At 40.4% G+C, this 19478-nt stretch overlaps 1 protein-coding gene across 1 annotated transcript in view; it reads right to left on the bottom strand.

Moving 5' to 3' along the window:
• Positions 1-19478, bottom strand: part of LOC124003088 (E3 ubiquitin-protein ligase Itchy-like) — a 61351-nt gene that overhangs the window by 28297 nt on the left and 13576 nt on the right. The window contains exons 4-9 of the mRNA XM_046311138.1: positions 16344-16468; positions 14286-14417; positions 13567-13615; positions 11259-11461; positions 10633-10852; positions 9734-9829 (exon numbers count right to left, since the gene is read on the bottom strand). Coding sequence (XP_046167094.1) covers positions 9734-9829; positions 10633-10852; positions 11259-11461; positions 13567-13615; positions 14286-14417; positions 16344-16468 — 825 coding nt within the window. The remainder of the gene's footprint in view (positions 1-9733; positions 9830-10632; positions 10853-11258; positions 11462-13566; positions 13616-14285; positions 14418-16343; positions 16469-19478) is intronic.

Genomic DNA, 19478 nt, shown 5'->3' with positions numbered 1-19478 from the left:
TCAATTGATTGGACATGATTTGGCAAATAAACACCGGTCTATCTAAGGTCCCACAGTTGACAGTGCATGTCAGAGCAAAAACTAAGCCATGAGGTTGAAGGAATTGTCCGTAGAGATCCGAGACAGGATTGTGTCGAGGCACAGATCTGGGAAAGGGTACCAAAACATTTCTGCAGCATTGAAGGTCACCAAAATAACACAGTGGCATCCATCATTCTTAAATGGAAGAAGTTTGGAACCACCAAGACTCTTCCTAGAGCTGGCCACCCAGCCAAACTGAGCAATCGGGGGAGAAGGGCCTTGGTCAGGGATGTGACCGAGAACCTGATGGTCACTCTGATTGACTCTAGAGTTCCTCTGTGGAGATGGAAAACCCTTCCAGGAGGACAACCATCTCTGCATGACTGCACCAATGAGGTCTTTATGGTAGTGGCCAGACGGACGCCACTCCTCAGTAAAAGGCACATGACAGCCGCAATGGAGTTTGCCAGAAGGCACCTAAAGACACTCAGACCATGAGAAACAAGATTCTCTGGTCTGATGAAACCAAGATCTAACTATTTGGCCTGAATGCAGTGTCATGTTTGGAGGAAACCTGGGACCATCCCTACGATGAAGAATGGTGACGGCAGCATCATGTTGAGGGAAAGATGAACGGAGCAAAGTACAGAGAGATCCTTGATGAAAACCTGCTCCAGAACGCTCAGGACCTCAGACTGGGGCGAAGGTTTAACTTCCAACAGGACAACGACCCTAAGCACACAGCCAAGACAACACAGGAGTGGATTCAGGACAATTGTCTGAATGTCTTTGAGTGGCACTGTCGGAGCCCGGACTTGAACCCGATCAAACATCTCTGGTGAGACCTGAAAATAGCTGTGAAGCAACACCCCTATCCAACCTGACAGAGCTTGAGGGGATTAGCAGAGAAGAATGGGAGAAAGTCCCCAAATACAGGTGTGGAAAGCTTGTAGTCATACCCAAGAATACTCCAGGCTGTAATCGCTGCCAAAGGTGCTTCAACAAAGTATTGAGTAAAAGGGTCTGAGTACTTATGTAAATGTAATATGTTTTTTATTTGTAATAAATTAGCCAAAATTTCAACGTAAAAAAAATATATACAAATTCAAAATGCATTTAAATGCCTTCAGGTACATGTGAAATTTCATGTACCTTAATAGACAAACGTGTATGCCATCTGTAAATACGAATTAAATTGTTCAAATTCGGAGCTTATTTGGTTTAGTCGCAGAACAAGGAAGCAACCTTCCTTTTTCTGTGGGCTGGACATGCCGAGATGATTTCAGATTGGTCTGCTATATAGTACACTTCTGTCTATTTGAGCTTGTTATTGTGTGTAGGTAAACCAATCACAGCTTTTTTTTAATATATTGCTTAGTACAACTGTATAAATCAAATCAAATTTTATTTGTCACATGTGCAGAATACAACAGGTGTAGACCTTACTGTGAAATGCTTACTTACAAGCCCTTAACCAACAATGTAGTTCGAGAGTTAATCAAATATTTATTAAATAAAACTTTTTTTTTTATCTAATCAATCAAAAAGTAACACATTTACATAAAAATAAAAAAGGTTATATACAGGGGGTTGCTCTCCATTTTCTGGAGGACAGAGTTTTGAAATCAGTAGAATTAGAGTATGATAGCTAAGGAGATGGAGAAAACATCTGTCTCCAGATGACATCTTCAAACTAAGGGCAACCATGGCATCCGTGACGGGGAGAAGCGTCCAACCATCCAGAAGCGGCGCTCTTAGAGGCCGGGGATTTGAATGCAGACACACTTAAATCAGTTTGACCAAATTTTTATCAGCATGTCAACAAGAGGTAATAAAAACATTTTTTTTAAATTAAACTCTAGATCACCTTTACTCCACACACAGAGATGCATACAAAGCTCTCCCCCGCCCTCCATTTGGCAAATCTGACTATAATTCTAGCCTCCTCATTCCTGCTTACAAGCAAAAACTAAGGCAGGAAGTACCGGTGACTCGCTCAATACGGAAATGATCAGATGACACAAATGCTACGCTACAGGACTGTTATGCTAGCACAGACTGAAATATGTTCCAGGTTTCATCCAATGGCATTGAGGAGTATACCACCTCAGTCACCGACTTCATCAATAAGTGCATCGACGATGTCCTCCCCACAGTGACCGTACGTAGATATTAGAGGTCGACCGATCAGGATTTTTCAACACTGAAACCGATACCGATTATTGGAGGACCAAAAAAAGCCAGTACCGATTAATTGGACGATTTTATATATATTTGTAATAATGACAATTACAACAATACTGAATGAACACTATTATTTCAAATGAATTTAAAACAAATAAAAATCAATTTAGTCTCAAATAAATAATGAAACATGTTCAATTTGGTTTAAATAATGCAAAAACACAGTGTTGGAGAAGAAAATAAACGTGCAATATGTAAACGTGCAATACCTCCCCCTCAATGTGAGCAAAACAATGGAGCTGATCGTGGACTACAGGAAAAACAGGCCACCGTTAACATCAACAGGGCTGGAGTTGAGCGGGTCAAGAGTTTCAAGTTCCTTGGTGTCCACTTCAATGAACTATCATGACCCAAACACACCAAGACAGTCATTAAGAGGGCTCAACAAAACCTTTTCCCCCTTATGAGACTTCTACAGCTGCACCATCGAGCGCATCATGACTGGTTGCATCACCGTCTGGTCTGGCAACTGCTCTGCATCTGACCGTAAGGCGCTACAGAGGGTAGTGCATACAGCCCAGTACATCACTGGGGCCAAGCTTCCTGCCATCCAGGATCTATATAATAGGCGGTGTCAGAGGAAAGCCCATAAAATTGTCAGAGACACCAGTCACCCAAGTCATAGACTGTTTTCTCTGCTACCGCATGGCAAGTAGTACCAGAGCACCAAGTCAAGGTTCAAAAGGCTCCTTAATAGCTTCTACAGCGGTTCCTCCTTTCAAAGTTGTGTCATACTGCAGCACACCCTGCGTGCGGGCTGCTATTTTTTACATTAATGCAAGTTAGTGCTAGTTTGAACACCAGAGGGCAACTTTGAGAAGCATTTGATAGTCTCCCATATTGGCATAACTAGAAAATGTAAAACCTTTTTTTGTAATAACATAGTAGATTGGATTAGAATTGAAGAAATTTGGCTTAATTAAGTTGATTAATATTTTGGTGTTTCTATCCCGAAAAACTCTGGGTTTCCATGAGGATGGAATGGAAAATAGTGCGTGGTGGTTGGGAGTATGTTACAGCATAAGAGGATTGGAGAATTCTAAATTAATATCTAAGGGGCACAACATTTCCACAGCCTAATTGTAGTGTAACAAATACTAATTTCACCTATGGTAGGCCTAAAGTATATCTAATCAATGACGTGACTCTCACCCAATAATAACATTTAGAGGATTGGAGGACTCTAAATTAATATCAAAGGGTCATTTTCTGTTAGGACCTGTGAAAATATCTAAGGGGCTTCCATATAATTCAAAGTTAATTAATAAATCACTTTGTTTAAAAAGTAACGATATTTGGAGATCTCGTTTTCATTTAAGCTAGAGTGGGTGAGAAAAAAGCCATTCTTGAACATGGGGTGAAACATTCTCACTAATTTCTAAATCAATCCAGTTCGTTATTTATAATTATTTATTTCTGGAGAAAGCTAACTTGATTATTAAGCAGACATCACTTGCTTATATTCAGTCAACACATACAGTTGAAGACAGAACTTTACATACACCTTAGCCAAATATATTTAAACTCAGTTTCACAATTCCTGACATTTAATCCAAGCAATAATTCCCTGTTTTAGGTCAGCAAACTGGATGCAGTTTATCACAGTGCCATCCGTTTTGTCACTAAAGCACCTTATACTACCCACCACTGCGACTTGTATGCTCTAGTCGGCTGGCCCTCGCTACATATTCGTCGCCAGACCCACTGGCTTCAGGTCATCTACAAGGCCATGCTAGGCAAAGCTCCGCCTTATCTCAGCTCACTGGTCATGATGGCAACACCCATCCGTAGCACGCGCTCCAGCAGGTGTATCTCATTGATCATCCCTAAAGCCAACACCTCATTCGGCCGCCTTTCGTTCCAGTACTCTGCTGCCTGTGACTGGAACGAATTCCAAAAATCGCTGAAGTTGGAGACTTTTATCTCCCTCACCAACTTCAAACATCAGCTAGCTGAGCAGCTAACCGATCGCTGCAGCTGTACATAATCTATTGGTAAATAGCACACCCATTTTCACCTACCTCATCCCCACAGTTTTTATTTATTTACTTTTCTGCTCTTTTGCACACCAATATCTCTACCTGTACATGATCATTTATCACTCCATTGTTAATCTGCAATAGTGTAATTATTCGCCTACCTCCTCATGCTTTTTGCACACATTGTATATAGACTCCCCTTTTTTTCTCTGTGTTATTGACTTATTAATTGTTTACTCCATGTGTAACTCTGTGTTGTCTGTTCACACTGCTATGCTTTATCTTGGCCAGGTCACAGTTGCAAATGAGAACCTGTTCTCAACTAGCCTACCTGGTTAAATAAAGGTGAAATAAAAAAATAAAAAAATAAAAAAGTTAGGATCACCACTATATTTTAAGAATGTGAAATGTCAGAATAATAGTTGAGAAAATTATACATTTAGGCCCATTCCTCCTGACATAACTGGTGTAACTGAGTCAGGTGTGTAGGCCTCCTTGCTTGCAAATTTTCTATAGGATTGAGGTCAGGGCATTGTGATGGCCACTCCAATACCTTTACTTTGTTGTCCTTAAGCCATTTTGCCACAACTTTGGAAGTATGCTTGGGGTCATTGTCCATTTCGTATACCCATTTGCGACCAAGCTTTAATTTCCTGACTGATGTCTTGAGATGTTGCTTCAATATATCCACATAATTTTCCCTCCTGCAGCAAAGCACCCCCACGACATGATGTTGCTACCCCCATGCTTCACAGTTGGGATGGTGTTCTTTGGCTTGCAAGCATCCCTCTTTTGCCTCCAAACATAACAAAATGTCATTATGGCCAAACAGCTCTATATTTGTTTCATCAGACCAGAAGGCTTTTCTCCAAAAAGTACAATCTTTGTCCACATGTGCAGTTGCAAACCGTAGTCTGGCTTTTTTATGGCGGTTTTGGAGCAGTGGCTTCTTCCTTGCTAAGTGGCCTTTCAGGTTATGCCGATGTAGAACTTGTTTTACTGTGGCTATAGATACTTTTGTACCGGTTTCCTCCACCCTGTTTCCGCCAGCATCTTCAGAACGTGCCTTCCTGAGCAGGATGACGGCTGCGTGGTCCCATGTGTAGTATTGTTTGTACATGGTAACCTTCAGGCGTTTGGAAATTGCTCCCAAGGATGAACCAGACTTGTGGAGGTCTACAATTTATTTCCTGAGGTCTTGGCTGATTCCTTTTGATTTTCCCATGATGGTAAGCGAAGAGGCACTGAGTTTGAAGGTAGGCCTTGAAATACATCCACAGGTACACCTCCAACTGACTCAAATTATGTCAATTAGCCCAAACCATGACATCAAAAAGCTGTTTAAAGACACAGTCAACTTAGTGTATGTAAACTTCTGACCCACTGGAATTGTGATGCAGTGAATTATGAGTGAAATAATCTGTCTGTAAACAATTGTTGGAAAAATTGTGTCATGCACAAAGTAGTAATCCTAACCGACTTGCCAAAATTATAGTTTGTTAACAAGAAATGTATGGAGTGATTGAAAAATGAGTTAATGACTCCAACGTAAGTGTTTGTAAACTGCCGACGTCAACTGTACATCTTAAGAATATCATGGAATATAATTGAACATTTGCGTTTCTCCATGCTTGCCTCAGAGCAGCGCGAAACGATGCTGAAATAGATGTCCACAGTGGGAAGGCGATATATAACAATATTTTGCTAATAGCAATAATGGCGCAGTACAACGTGACCATGTGTTTGAAAGAGTATTTTCCAGTAAGCAACAATTTGTTTGCCTTCATTAGACAACTTTGTTCCAATATTTCTGCAATTCAGTGATATTTATTCCCATAGTAATTCCTTATGGATTCATAACTAAATCAACATCTGCATTTTGAAAGAGTGTTTTTATCATTATTTTATTAACGAAAGCATGAAGACGCTGATGAAGAAATGCAGTACTGTATCGTATATGCTTTCACGTTTGGATAATAAAGCATTTAGAAGATATAAGCCACCTGCATTTGTTAGGCTACTGTGCAGTCTGACAAGTAAATATAACCTACAACACAAACTGTAGTAAACATGGGAAAGTGCCTAATTTCTTGAATAAGGGGGAGCAGGCCCTGTCCAGACTTTCTCGGGGACCTGAAGTACCTTCAATAATGGCTGTACTAGAGAATGCGGGTACGTGGAAGACCGGGGTTCTATTCCCCGACGGGGAGAAAGGAGTAGGCTGTCCTTGTAAATAAGAACTCGCCGCCAATAATTACATAAAGATGATTGCAGGATTCTAAATTAAAACCAAAACCCACCTTATGGGTCTCAAACCTGCATTTGTAGCAACTCATTTTACACTGCGAGAGCCCCCATCCACTCAGGAGATCCCATCAACAAAGTATCAAAATATAGAGAGGTGTTGATAAAGGTGTATTGTCCTGCTAATGGCCCATAATGGGCTATTATAATACTGTACATGGTGTCCAGGTCAGGATAACCAAACCATTTCTTTATTAAAAGACTAATCAGAAAGAACATTGTTACTTATTTATTTTGATCCAACGCCATGAATGAGTGAGTCACTCAGCTTTATGTAGGTGCTGCTATATGACTGTGTCATCAACTTGATAATATATAACGATATTTTAAGTTATTTCATTTTCAAATAAATGAAAGAGAGCGAATGTAACCTCAATAAGGGCCAAAACATTCATTTCCGTTTTTAGAGGGAGAGAAACGCTGGGCCAATGGTGCGCAGAAAGGCCAAAATATAGCCCTACTAATAGCCATAATGGCGCTGTACAACATGACTGTGTGTTTGAACAAGTATTTTCCAGTAAGCAACAATTTGCTTACCTTCCTTAGACAACTTTGTTCCAATATTTCTGTAATTCACTTATATTTATTCAGTCATTTGTAATGGATCCATAACTACATAAACATCTGCATTTTGAAAGAATATTCCGTAAGGATGGAATGGAAAATATGGATCTGTACAACGTGACGGTCAGGAGCACAGAACTGGGCTATTTAGCTAAAGAATCCAGTGTCCTGCAGGAGACCGGGGTTCAATTCCCCGATAGGGAGGAAGGAGTAGGCTGTCCTTGTAAATAAGAATTTGTTCTTAACGGACTTGCCTAATTAAATAAAGGTTACACGAAGAGCATAACATTTCTACACGTTAATATTCAAATTCTAGTCTAACCAATACCCAAACGGAGATTCAGTGAAAATAAAAATCTCATTGATTCATCAAGACCAGTCCCAATGCTTGTCTCAGAGCAGTGTGAAATGGTGCTAAAATAGTTGTAGGCTATTACTTCTAACTTCAATATGCTCTTTAAATAAACAAGACCTACACCACTTTTAACAGCATATTACTCAACATGTCTACGGTAGGCCTACAGTGTATCAAAACATATAACGTGACTCTCTGCAAATAACTACATAGAGGATATTTCTGTAATTGTGATATTTATTCCCATAGTAATTCGTAATGGATCCATAACTAAATAAACATCGGCATTTTGAAAGAGTATTTTTATCATTATTTTATTCATGAAAGCATAAAGATGCCATTATTAGTTACATTGTTTTAGTTTGAACGTGCAGACTGGCAATAAGAACAGCGGAAACATTTCCCCTAGTCAGCGCCATTATTAGTGCAATGTTCCTTAAATATTTTGGAGATTATTTTATTTTCAAATAACGTAAAATGACTGAGAAAAAGGACATTCTTGAACATGGGATGAGACATTGTTAGTCATTTGTAAACAAAGCCCATTTGTTATTTAAAATTATTTATTTCTGTTTTTAGAGGGAAAAAACAAAAACATACAGTCATCCCATGGGTCTCCCATTCGAGGCCGGCACCAGCATCTGTAGCAACACAGCTTGCACTGCTATGCAGTGTCTTAAGACCGTTGCGCCACTCAGGCACTGTACAACGTGACCGGTCAGGATAGGCCTACAGTACTACAGTAAGAGCAAAAAAATCCTAACAAAGTAAAATAATAAAACCTTAGTGTAACAGTTTCTACTTAGGTTTATATTGCCCATTCAGTTAGAGACACAGTAGGAGCCAATTGCATAATCAGTGCTCTAACTCCCCCTTGTGCTGGTCTGGAGCAATGAAGTGGTGACGCAGGGTACCGTATTAAACCACAAATTATATCTAAGTCCCGCAGCGTAAGCTCGCAACTTTTAAAGGAGGAACCCCCAAGCCATAAGACTGCTGAACAATTAATCAAATGGCCATCCGGACTGTTTACATTGAACCCCCCCCCCCCCCCCCCGATTTGTTTTGGACAATGCTGCTACTTGCTGTTTATTATCTATGCATAGTCACTTCGCCTCTACCTACATGTAAAAATGACCTCAACTAACCTGTACCCACGCACACTGACTAGGTACCGGTACCTGCTGTATATACCCTCGTTATTGTTATTTTATTGTGTTACTCTATATTATATTCTACTTGGTAAATATTTTCTTCTTCTTGAACTGCACTGTTGGTTAAGGGCTTGTAAGTAAGCATTTAACAGTAAGGTCTTGTTGTTTTCAGCACGTGACAAATAAAGTTTGTCACGTGATGCATATGGGTAAGATCGCCGAGTCAGCTACATTTTCAGATATTACATGATTCAAATCTTTACAAAGTCGTTTTGATTTCAAGTTAAATTGTACTGTTAGCTAGCTAGCTAACTGGTACGCTAGCGAATGTTACATGTACGATCTTATTATTCGTATCTCAAGAGCCATTTACTTGGCTAGTTATAGCCTAATGTTAGCTAGCTAACATTGCACTTGGTTGGTTAGCTACCTGCACATTCATAGTAACGTTATGAGTTGTGAATATGGTTCATTGTTTCACTAGCTAGCTACATGTCTTAACAAAATACTCCACTATGCATGTTTCCCATTTTAATAAAATGTCACTGCAACAACTGTTAGCCAGAAAGCTTGGGTGCTTGACTGCTTTTTGGACAGAGAGCTCAGATCAACCCTTAAAGAGATTGGTGGAGCTAAAGCTTAAGAGGGTGTGAACGATGCTGAATGGGTGTAGACAAAGGAGAGCTCTCCAGTCGGTACCAAGACATTCAAAGGCAGTCGGTCAAAACTTACCTCAAAGAAACAAGTAGGGAAGGTATTTCTAAAGTATTACAACAGGGCTGATATTACTCTAAAGAGGAATTTAGCATTACAACTGAGCTAGAACTGGTACTATGCAACATTCCTAGTGCCACATCATAGTAGTCGTGTCCTCTTTGTGCAGGTGCTCTACTGAAACTAATTTAACTAAAATTATTAATCATTGTACTTTCTCACTTTTTTTAATACAGCGTAACATACACATTAGTTACTGTAATCCAAAATACATTGGTTACTTTTCAAAGAGTAGGCTCAGTTATACACTACTGCCGTATGGAAGCCAAACATACAGTATATTAAAAATGAAATAAGGATTTGATGAATAAAGTATTTGTTTCTTAAGCGTTAGTTACCCAGAGGGGAGAGAGTCTGGTCGGTCCCATGTCGTCCTCTTCTCAATGTGATCCACGAAATACATGCGGCCATTCTGGTCCACCCTCTGCTCCCAGCTTCATACAAAAAAACACACAGAACAGTCGGCAACAGGCTTGCACAAATGTAATCGTAATACCTAAAGGAATGTTAAGTTCCTCATGAAAAGCAAAGCAAAAATGTGTTTTCACATTCATGGAAATTTCAAAGAATATTATTACTAGCAACTGACGTATATTTTACTACTTATACTTATTACATGTAAATACCATGTTATGCATTATACAATAGGGATACCTGCGCTAATGTAACATACGAACGCTGACTACAGTAAATCTATTATTTTTTCTACTGACTGTCAAATGAGTGAGAAATCTCTCAAGTCCCATCTACTGGCGGTTGAGAGGTTGTTTGAAATATCAAAATGAAGTGTCAACCGTTATTCATAACCAACGTGGCGTTAAACATTTATTTAACCTTTATTTAACTAGGCAAGCCCGTTAAGAACTAACTTTTTATTTAAAATGACGGCATACCCCAGCCAAACACGGACGACGCTGGGCCAATTGTGTGCCGCCCTATGGGACTCCCAATCACATCCGGATGTGATAAAGCCCAAATCTCTTACATGATGCAGGTACACAGCGTAAGGATATATTGCACAAAACATACAATAGGCTATATAGGAAATACAGTCAACTCCTGACATATGCAATAGCTTGGTTGGTGAATATGTGCATTAAAACGAAGTAATGACTCTACAGACACGAATGCACCTTGCACATTTTCTATAGACGTAGCTGGTCAGGGCTTTTTTTGTTTTGTTCTTTTTGTACTTTCTCATTATAACATCTGGTTAGGCTTCTATGAGTCCCCTTACCCTGGAGGCAGTGGGCCGTTAGGGATGACTCGGGGGGGCCCACCAGATGGGGGTGCACCGGCTGGTGCCCCGATGGCTGGGGGGGCGCTGGCTGCCTGTGTGGGTGCTGCTCCGTTCTCCTGAGCGGGGTCTGAGGAGGCCCCGCTGGCTGAGGCCAGGGACGAGCCATATGAAGCCGGGGGCTCACTCACCTCGCTATGGGTAGAGCTGCTGGAGGAGGCTGGACGGAGGAGAGAATGTTAGCTGTGGTCGCTAGTAGGAGATGCCGATGAGAATCTAGTAAATAAGGCTAAAAGGTTACTAGAATGCATATCTGTGTTGAATTATTTATTATTTATTTCAATTTCACAAAATGGCATGAATAGCGAATGGCATGAAACCATGATAGTTTCATTACATGAGAACGCAATAAATGGCATTAGCATGTCAACACATGAAAGGAATATCTTTCGATAGTTCTGTCAGAGAATTCTATGTTTTTCTATTGTATTACTATGGTTTTACTTTTTCTATAGTATTTCTATAGTATGGCTATGGTATGGCTATGGTATTGCTGTGGTATTTCTACCATATATATCTAGGGTAATACTATGGTATTTCTACAGTATTTTTTGTGTGGTGCCCACCTGGGGATGCGGCTGGTCTGCGGGGGGGTGGGTGGGGGAGGCCGTGCAGGTCTGGGGGGGGGCGTGTGGACTTGGAGCCCCCTGGGGATGGGGCAGGAGAACCCATGCTGTTGACCGTGTGGCCGTTGGGGACGATGACCCAGTCCTCTGTGGAGTCACTGGAGGGGGACGTGTCCCTGCTGGATCTGGGTGGTATGTTATCACTAAAAATCAAAAAATAGAAACAAAAGTAACATAGCCAATGGCTCCTAGTCCTTTTTCAACATATACGTCTTCTTTGATGTTTTGGCTATAATGTAAGCCAGGTAGTGCCTATTACTTTTTGCTTCCCTTAGTGCCGTTTATTTTGTGATCAACCTTTTTATTTACTTATACTACTACTACTTTTAATTTTACAATATACACATACCGGAGGATCACATCACTGACATCAACAATTCTAAAATACTTTTATGAAAGCAATATAAATATTTACATACTGTCAAGTGTTAACGTCATGTAAAAGAAAATTGTCCTCCCCCCTCTCCCTAACCAAGAATGTAAATTAAGTAGGATCAAGAATTGTTAACCTCTTGAACCTCTGGGGGCAGCATTTCATTTTTGGATGAAAAACGTTCCCGTTTTAAACAAGATATTTTGTCACGAAAAGATGCTCGACTATGCATATAATTGACTTTGGAAAGAAGATTTGGAAAGAAAACACTCTGACGTTTCCAAAACTGCAAAGATATTGTCTGTGAGTGCCACAGAACTAATGCTACAGGCGAAACCAAGATTAAATTTCATACAGGAAGTGAGCCAGATTTTTGAGGCGCTGTGTTCCAATGTCTCCTTATATGGCTGTGAATGCGCAAGGAATGAACCTGCACTTTCTGTCATTTCCCCAAGGTGTTTGCAGCATTGTGACGTATTTGTAGGCATATCATTGGAAAATTGACCATAAGAGACTACATTTACCAGGTGTCCGCTCGGTGTCCTCCGTCGAAACTATTGCGTAATCTCCAGGTGCGTGCATTTTTCCATTTTGAACAGAGGAGAAACCAAACTGCCACGAGTGACTTATCATCGAATAGATATGTGAAAAACACCTTGAGGATTGATTCTAAACAACATTTGCCATGTTTCTGTCGATATTATGGAGTTAATTTGGAAAAACTTTTGCGTTGTAATGACTGAATTTTCAGGGGGTTTTCTTAGCTAAACGTGATGAACAAAACAGAGCGATTTCTCCTACACAAATAATATTTTTGGAAAAACTGAACATTTGCTATCTAACTGAGAGTCTCCTCATTGAAAACATCTGAAGTTCTTCAAAGGTAAATTATTTTTATTTGAATGCTTTTCTTGTTTTTGTGAAAATGTTGCCTGGTGAATGCTAGGCTTAATGCTATGCTAGCTATCAATACTCTTACACAAATGCTTGTGTAGCTATGGTTGAAAAGCATTTTTTGAAAATCTGAGATGACAGTGTTGTTAACAAAAGGCTAAGCGTGTGAGCCAATATATTTATTTCATTTCATTTGCGATTTTCATGAATAGTTAACGTTGCGTTATGGTAATGAGCTTGAGGCTATAATTACACTCCCGGATACGGGATTGCTCGTAGCAACAGGTTAAGATATGTTCTTTGTTAAGATAATTGCAATCAGCAAGCAGTTTTCAGGACTTCTCAGACTAAAATTCAACTGATATAGATATACAGTGGGGCAAAAAAGTATCTGCAACATTGTTTCTGGTGTCCTTTGACAGCTCTTTGGTCTTGGCCATAGTGGAGTTTGGAGTGTGACTGTTTGAGGTTGTGGACAGTTGTCTTTTATACTGATAACAAGTTCAAACAAGTGCCATTAATACAGGTAACGAGTGGAGGACAGAGGAGCCTCTTAAAGAAGAGGCTCCTCTGTTTGTAGTTGACCAAATACTTATTTCCACCATAATTAGCAAATAAATTAATTGAAAATCCTACAATGTGATTTTCTGGATTTGTTTTCCTCATTTTGTCATAGTTGAAGTGTACCTATGATGAAAATTACAGGCCTCTCATCTTTTTAAGTGGGAGAACTTGCTCAATTGGTGGCTGACTAAATACTTTTTTTCCCCATTGTAGATTTTCCATATCGGTGCCCATATCTAGTATTCACATTGGGAAGATATGCTACTTTGACTGAGTAATATTACAAAACAGTATTTTGCTGGCTCAATACCTTAAGGACCTCTCCAAAAATTGTCAAAAGTAGGTTTGTTCACTTGAACTTACAGAAGACATAAAACAATTGTTAGAAAATATTTTAGAAGTATAAAAACACAATACCTGTTGACACTATCTCTGTTCTGTCTCACCTCCCCGTTTGGAACAGCAACTGTTGAAATGTTTTAAAAAATCAAAACAAAGAATACAATTCCGAGGGGAGAAATAGAATAATACAATTCTGAGGGGGGAATTGATCCCATTCTATCCAGGGAAACATATTAAAGGGATAGTTCACCCAAATTACATACTGGTTTCCTTTCCATATAAGCTGTCCATTGACAAAGTATGACAGCAATCCATGCTTTGATCAGGCCGGTCAAAAGTTTTAGAACACCTACTCATTGAAGAGTTTCTTTATTTTTACTATTTTCTACATTGTAGAATAATAGTGAACACATCAAAACTATGCAATAACACATATGGAATCATGTAGTAACCAAAAAACAAACTGTTAAATCAAAATATATGTTATATTTGACATTCTTCAAATACCACCCTTTGCCATGATGACAGCTTTGCACACTCTTGGCATTTGGGTTACTACATGATTACAACATGACTTTGGGTTACTACATGATTCTATATGTGTTATTTCAAAGTTGACGTCTTCACTATTATTCTAAAATGTAGAAAATTGTCAAAATAAAGAACAACCCTTGAATGAGTAGGTGTTCTAAAACTTCTGACCGGTAGTGTATATTAGCATTTATACACGATAAACCAATACGTAATTTTGCTATTCAGGTGAACAATCCCTTTTAAAATCACATGACCCTCACCATGGTCCCTCTCTGCAGAGGTGAATGTCTCTGGGTCCACCTGCATGCCGTCCAGACAGACTGACAGGTCCCCCACCACGTCAGTGTGGTCTCGGTCTGAACACAGCTGCAGGGTGTGCACCACCTCAGAGACTGACACACAGGAGAGGAGAGTTGAGAGATATGGCATGCACGCCACACATACATGCGCACACACACAGGCATGTAAGCACGCGCACACATACATACAGGCATGTAAGCACGCGCACACATACATACAGGAATGTAAGCACGTGTACGCACATGCCAGTTTGTAAACAAACTAAAGACAGTATAAGCATGGATGTGGTGGATTAGTTTGAATTCTAGCCTAGATCTATTCCCATCTCATGTGAGAAATATGACTTGTGTTCCTGAAAAAGCTATGGCTGGGACAACAAGTATGAAAAGCATTTATGTACCATATTATCATTTTTATTCATTAGCTTTGATAGGTGGTGTGTCTGGTTCCTTTGACCTCTGACTGTAGAGCAATAATTTATGAATCGGGTGTTTGAGGGTCACATGCCGACCATGACCGAAAGGGCTCACTGTATTGGCAGAGTAAGCCCATTCACCTGCTTGAGTGAAAGTCAAGAGTGGGCTAATATAAGCTGGAGTGAGGGTTGCGTCACAAATAATACCATACATGTATGAAATAGTGGATTAGAGAAGAAAATCTAATTCTTCCATAACGTGTGTGCACAGTCAGACAGATATAGGCCTATATGAAGGCCTTGACAAGACAAAAAAGTATGTTAGTATATAAAGGACTATATGTAAATATATATTGCAAAGCCCTTGTTCAGTGCCTTCGGACCCCTTGACTTTTTCACATTGTTACGTCACAGCCTTCTTCTAATGAATGAACAAAAACAAAATCCTGGGCAATCTACACACACTACCCCATAATGACAAAGCGAAAGGTTTTTTTAAATATAATGTTACTCAAAATTTAGCTCAGGTGCATCCTGTTTCCACCTGTGGTAAATTCAATTGATTGGGCATGATTTGGAAAGGCACACACCGGTCTATATAAAGTCCCACAGTTGCCAGTGCATGTCAGAGCAAAACCAAGCCATGAGGTTGAAGGAATTGTCAATAGAGCTCCGAAACAGGATTGTGTCAAGGGACAGATCTGGGGAAGGGTACCAAAAATTGTCTGCACCATTAAAGGTCCCCAAGAACATAGTGGCCATTGTTCTTACATGGAAGAAGTATGGAACCACCAAGATTCTTACAAGAGCTGGCCGCACAGCCAATCTGAGAAATCGGGGGAGAAGGGCCTTGGTCAGAGAGGTGACCAAGAACCTGATGGTCACTGTGAAAGAGCTCTAGAGTTCCTCTGTTGGGATGAGAGAACCTTCTCGAATGACACCCATGTCTGCAGCACTCCACCAAATGGTAGAGTGACAAGACGGAAGCCACTCCTCAGTAAAAGGCATGACAGCCCGCTTGAAGTTTGTCAAAGGTGAAGGTTTACCTTCCAACTGGACAACGACCCACAGCCAAGACAACACAGGAGTGGCTGAGCGACAAGTCTCTGAATGTCCTTGAGTGGCCCAGCCAGTGCCCGGACTTGAATAGCTGTGCAGCAACGCTACCCGTCCAACCTGACAGAGCTTGAGAGGATCTGCAGAGAGGAATGGGAGAAACTCCCCACATACAGGTGTGCCAAGCTTGTAGCGTCATACCCAAGACTCAAGGCTGTAAACGCTGCCAACGGTGCTTCAACAAAGTACTGAGATAGTTTATTTTTTATACATTTTCTAAAATGTCTAAAAACCTATTTTTGCTTTGTCATTATTGGGTATTGTGTGTAGACTGATGAGGGGAAAAAACATTTAACATTTCAGAATAAGGCTGTAATGTAACAAAATGTGGAAAAAAAATCAAGGGGTCTGAATACTTTCCGAAGGCACCGTATATCTTATGTCCCAATGCATCACGCTTTTCCAGTATCAAAGAGTCAGAGATTTCAGATCATCACATTTCATACTACCTGCTCTGTGCCTTACAGGGAAAAGAGAATCAACTCACGTTTCATATCATTGGACTTTAGGGTTTCACTGATCTCCAATGTAGCCATTCCCAATAAGATGTCGGCTTTCAGCGTCTGATGACTCCATACCCGGAAAATGAGCTTACTGAAAGGTGTGAGAATTCTGTGTAGAGGGAAAAAGTATATTTAGTTAGGGTTTAAACACTGCACGTAGACTATACAACAGTACACAAGGAAGAGACAATAGTATTGTCATGACACCATAATTTTGACTTCGACAGGTTTAGTATCACGATACTCAATACCAATAAGGTGCATTAGCCAAATTCACAGAATGGCACTTGATCCAGACAGATCCTTTGAGATTAATATCATTACATTTGACATTAGAATGTATGCATTAATGAATAAAATCATGCAAACCACTGTGATTTTTTTCCTTTTACCAATCCATTTACATTACATTTACATTTAAGTCATTTAGCAGACGCTCTTATCCAGAGCGATTTACAAATTGGTGCATTCACCTTATGACATCCAGTGGAACAACCACTTTACAATAGTGCATCTAAATATTTTAAGGGGGGGGGGGGTGAGAAGGATTACTTTATCCTATCCTAGGTATTCCTTAAAGAGGTGGGGTTTCAGGTGTCTCCGGAAGGTGGTGATTGACTCCGCTGTCCTGGCGTCGTGAGGGAGTTTGTTCCACCATTGGGGAGCCAGAGCAGCGAACAGTTTTGACTTGGCTGAGCGGGAACTGTACTTCCTCAGTGGTAGGGAGGCGAGCAGGTCAGAGGTGGATGAACGCAGTGCCCTTATTTGGGTGTAGGGCCTGATCAGAGCCTGGAGGTACTGAGGTGCCGTTCCCCTCACAGCTCCGTAGGCAAGCACCATGGTCTTGTAGCGGATGCGAGCTTCAACTGGAAGCCAGTGGAGAGAGCGGAGGAGCGGGGTGACGTGAGAGAACTTGGGAAGGTTGAACACTAGACGGGCTGCGGCGATCCAACTACAAAAATAACAATGGTAGTAATTTATTTTAATGGTTAATCTCTATTGATAAACTGGGTAAATCAAGACGTATGCCTACATTTGTGAGCAGGCCAGGTGGCCTATAGGCCTACTTTGTGTGTGTGCGTCCTTAGTCAACATTGACAGGAGCGCTCCAAACAAAAAGACAATGACTGAATTGACAAAGTCGTTTCTCACAAGTGTAGCATAGTTTGTACAGTGCAAACAATGTGTCCACTCCAACAATGATAACAGGAAAACTAGAATAATAATATTTAATGCATTAACAGCAATTACGTAACCAAAGCAAGAACGTGTAGATTAGGAATTAAGAGTAAATGTACTACTAGTGATATACAATGCATTCTCAAAGCATTCAGATCCTTGACTTTTTCCACATTTTGTTACGTTACAGAATTATTCAAACATTTATATTCAAATGTTTTTTTCACCCGTATCAATCTACACACAATACCCCATAATGACAAAACAAAAAGTTGTTTTTTATGTTTAAAATGTATTAAAAACTGAAGTTACATAAGTAATAAGACCCTTTACTCAGTACTTTGTTGAAGCACATTCAGCAGCGATTACAGCCTCAAGTCTTTTTGGGTATGACGCTACAAGCTTGGCACACCTGTATTTGGGGAGTTTCTCCCATTTTCCTATGCAGATCCTCTCAAGCTCTGGTCAGGTTGAATGGGGAACATTGCTGCACAGCTATTTTCAGGTCTCTCCAGAGATGTTTGATCGGGTTCAAGTCCGGGCCAGACTTTGGGTCTTTGTCCTGCTGGAAGGTGAACCTTCGCCCCAGTCTTAGGTCCTGAGTGCTCTGGAGCAGATTTTCCATCAAGGATCTGGCAGGATCATCCCCACAGCATGATGCTGCCACCATGCTTCACCATAGGGATGATGCCAGGTTTCCTCCAGATATGACGCTTGGCATTCAGGCCAAAGTGTTCAATCTTGTTTTTAGGTGCATTTTGGCAAACTTCAAGCTGTCATGTGCCTTTTAATGAGGAGTGGCTTCCGTCTGGCCACGCTACCATAAAGGCTTGATTTGTGGAGTGTTGCAGAGATGCTTGTCTTTCTGGAAGGTTCTCCCATCTCCACAGAGGAACTCTGGAGGTATGTCAGAGTGACCATCGGGTTCATTGTCACCTCTGACCTTTCTTCAAATCCTATTATAACAATTGGATGACTTTGGGTATTCCAGTAAGAAACAATGTTGCCTTCATTAGCCCAATATATTCCAATATTTCTATCATTCAGTGATATTTATTCCCATAGTAATTCGTTATGGATCCATCCAGAAATGGTTAGAAAACAATGCATTTGGTGGACTCAGTAAGATGGACTCAATGATGGTTGAAGACGATGAGCCCCGGCAAAGGCAATCAACTTCGCTCTAATCACAGTCAGAAGACAGTTGAAGAGATTTTATATATTTTTTTCTCCCCAGAACAGTAAACATGCGTGTTCTCCTGTTTTGTTCTGTAGTTTTGATGCAATGATTTGTCTGACAAACAAAGAACTGTGTGCAGCAGGCCCAGGCATGGACCAAATGCAGACAATGGCCCAAAACACATTTCCGCCCGGATTTGCATTGCAAATGAGGGCAAAAACTAGGTCAACACACCAGCAGAGTAAGTAGACCTTTATGTAGTAAAATAAAAGGTTAAATAAAAAACCTAACACTTTTAAAGCACATTATTCAACATTAGTTAGACTCATGTCACCTACGGTAGGCCTACAGTATAACAGCTCTACATGTAGGTCTCCTAATTTAAACCTGATCGAACTTGTTTGACATCAAGTGAAAACATTCATCCGTAACTCTGCAAAGCCTACAAGGAAAGATGAACTGGTGATGCCCATCAAGACGTTTTAGCTTGAGAAAATTACGATACAATAATGCAACAAATACATTGATCATCTCAGCTAGGTTTTACCCGTGGTCGTGGAGCTGGGGGAAGTGCAACTAAAATGTAGTTGAAATAAACATGGAATATATTGCAAGTTGGGGGGGGGTGTTCACACCTACAGTAGCCGGGCTATTAAATTACCATTTTGTAATAAAGCACACAAAAAAAAGGTGGCGTTCCAGAGCTCACAGGTGACTCTCCTGGCTCTGGACCAATGCATCAGCCGATTCATTTTACAAT

The sequence above is a fragment of the Oncorhynchus gorbuscha genome, linkage group LG18 (genome assembly GCF_021184085.1).
Source record: "Oncorhynchus gorbuscha isolate QuinsamMale2020 ecotype Even-year linkage group LG18, OgorEven_v1.0, whole genome shotgun sequence".
Taxonomy (NCBI): Eukaryota; Metazoa; Chordata; class Actinopteri; order Salmoniformes; family Salmonidae; genus Oncorhynchus; species Oncorhynchus gorbuscha.
Note: the sequence above shows the minus strand (reverse complement) of the source record. Positions and strands in the feature narration are given on the sequence as shown.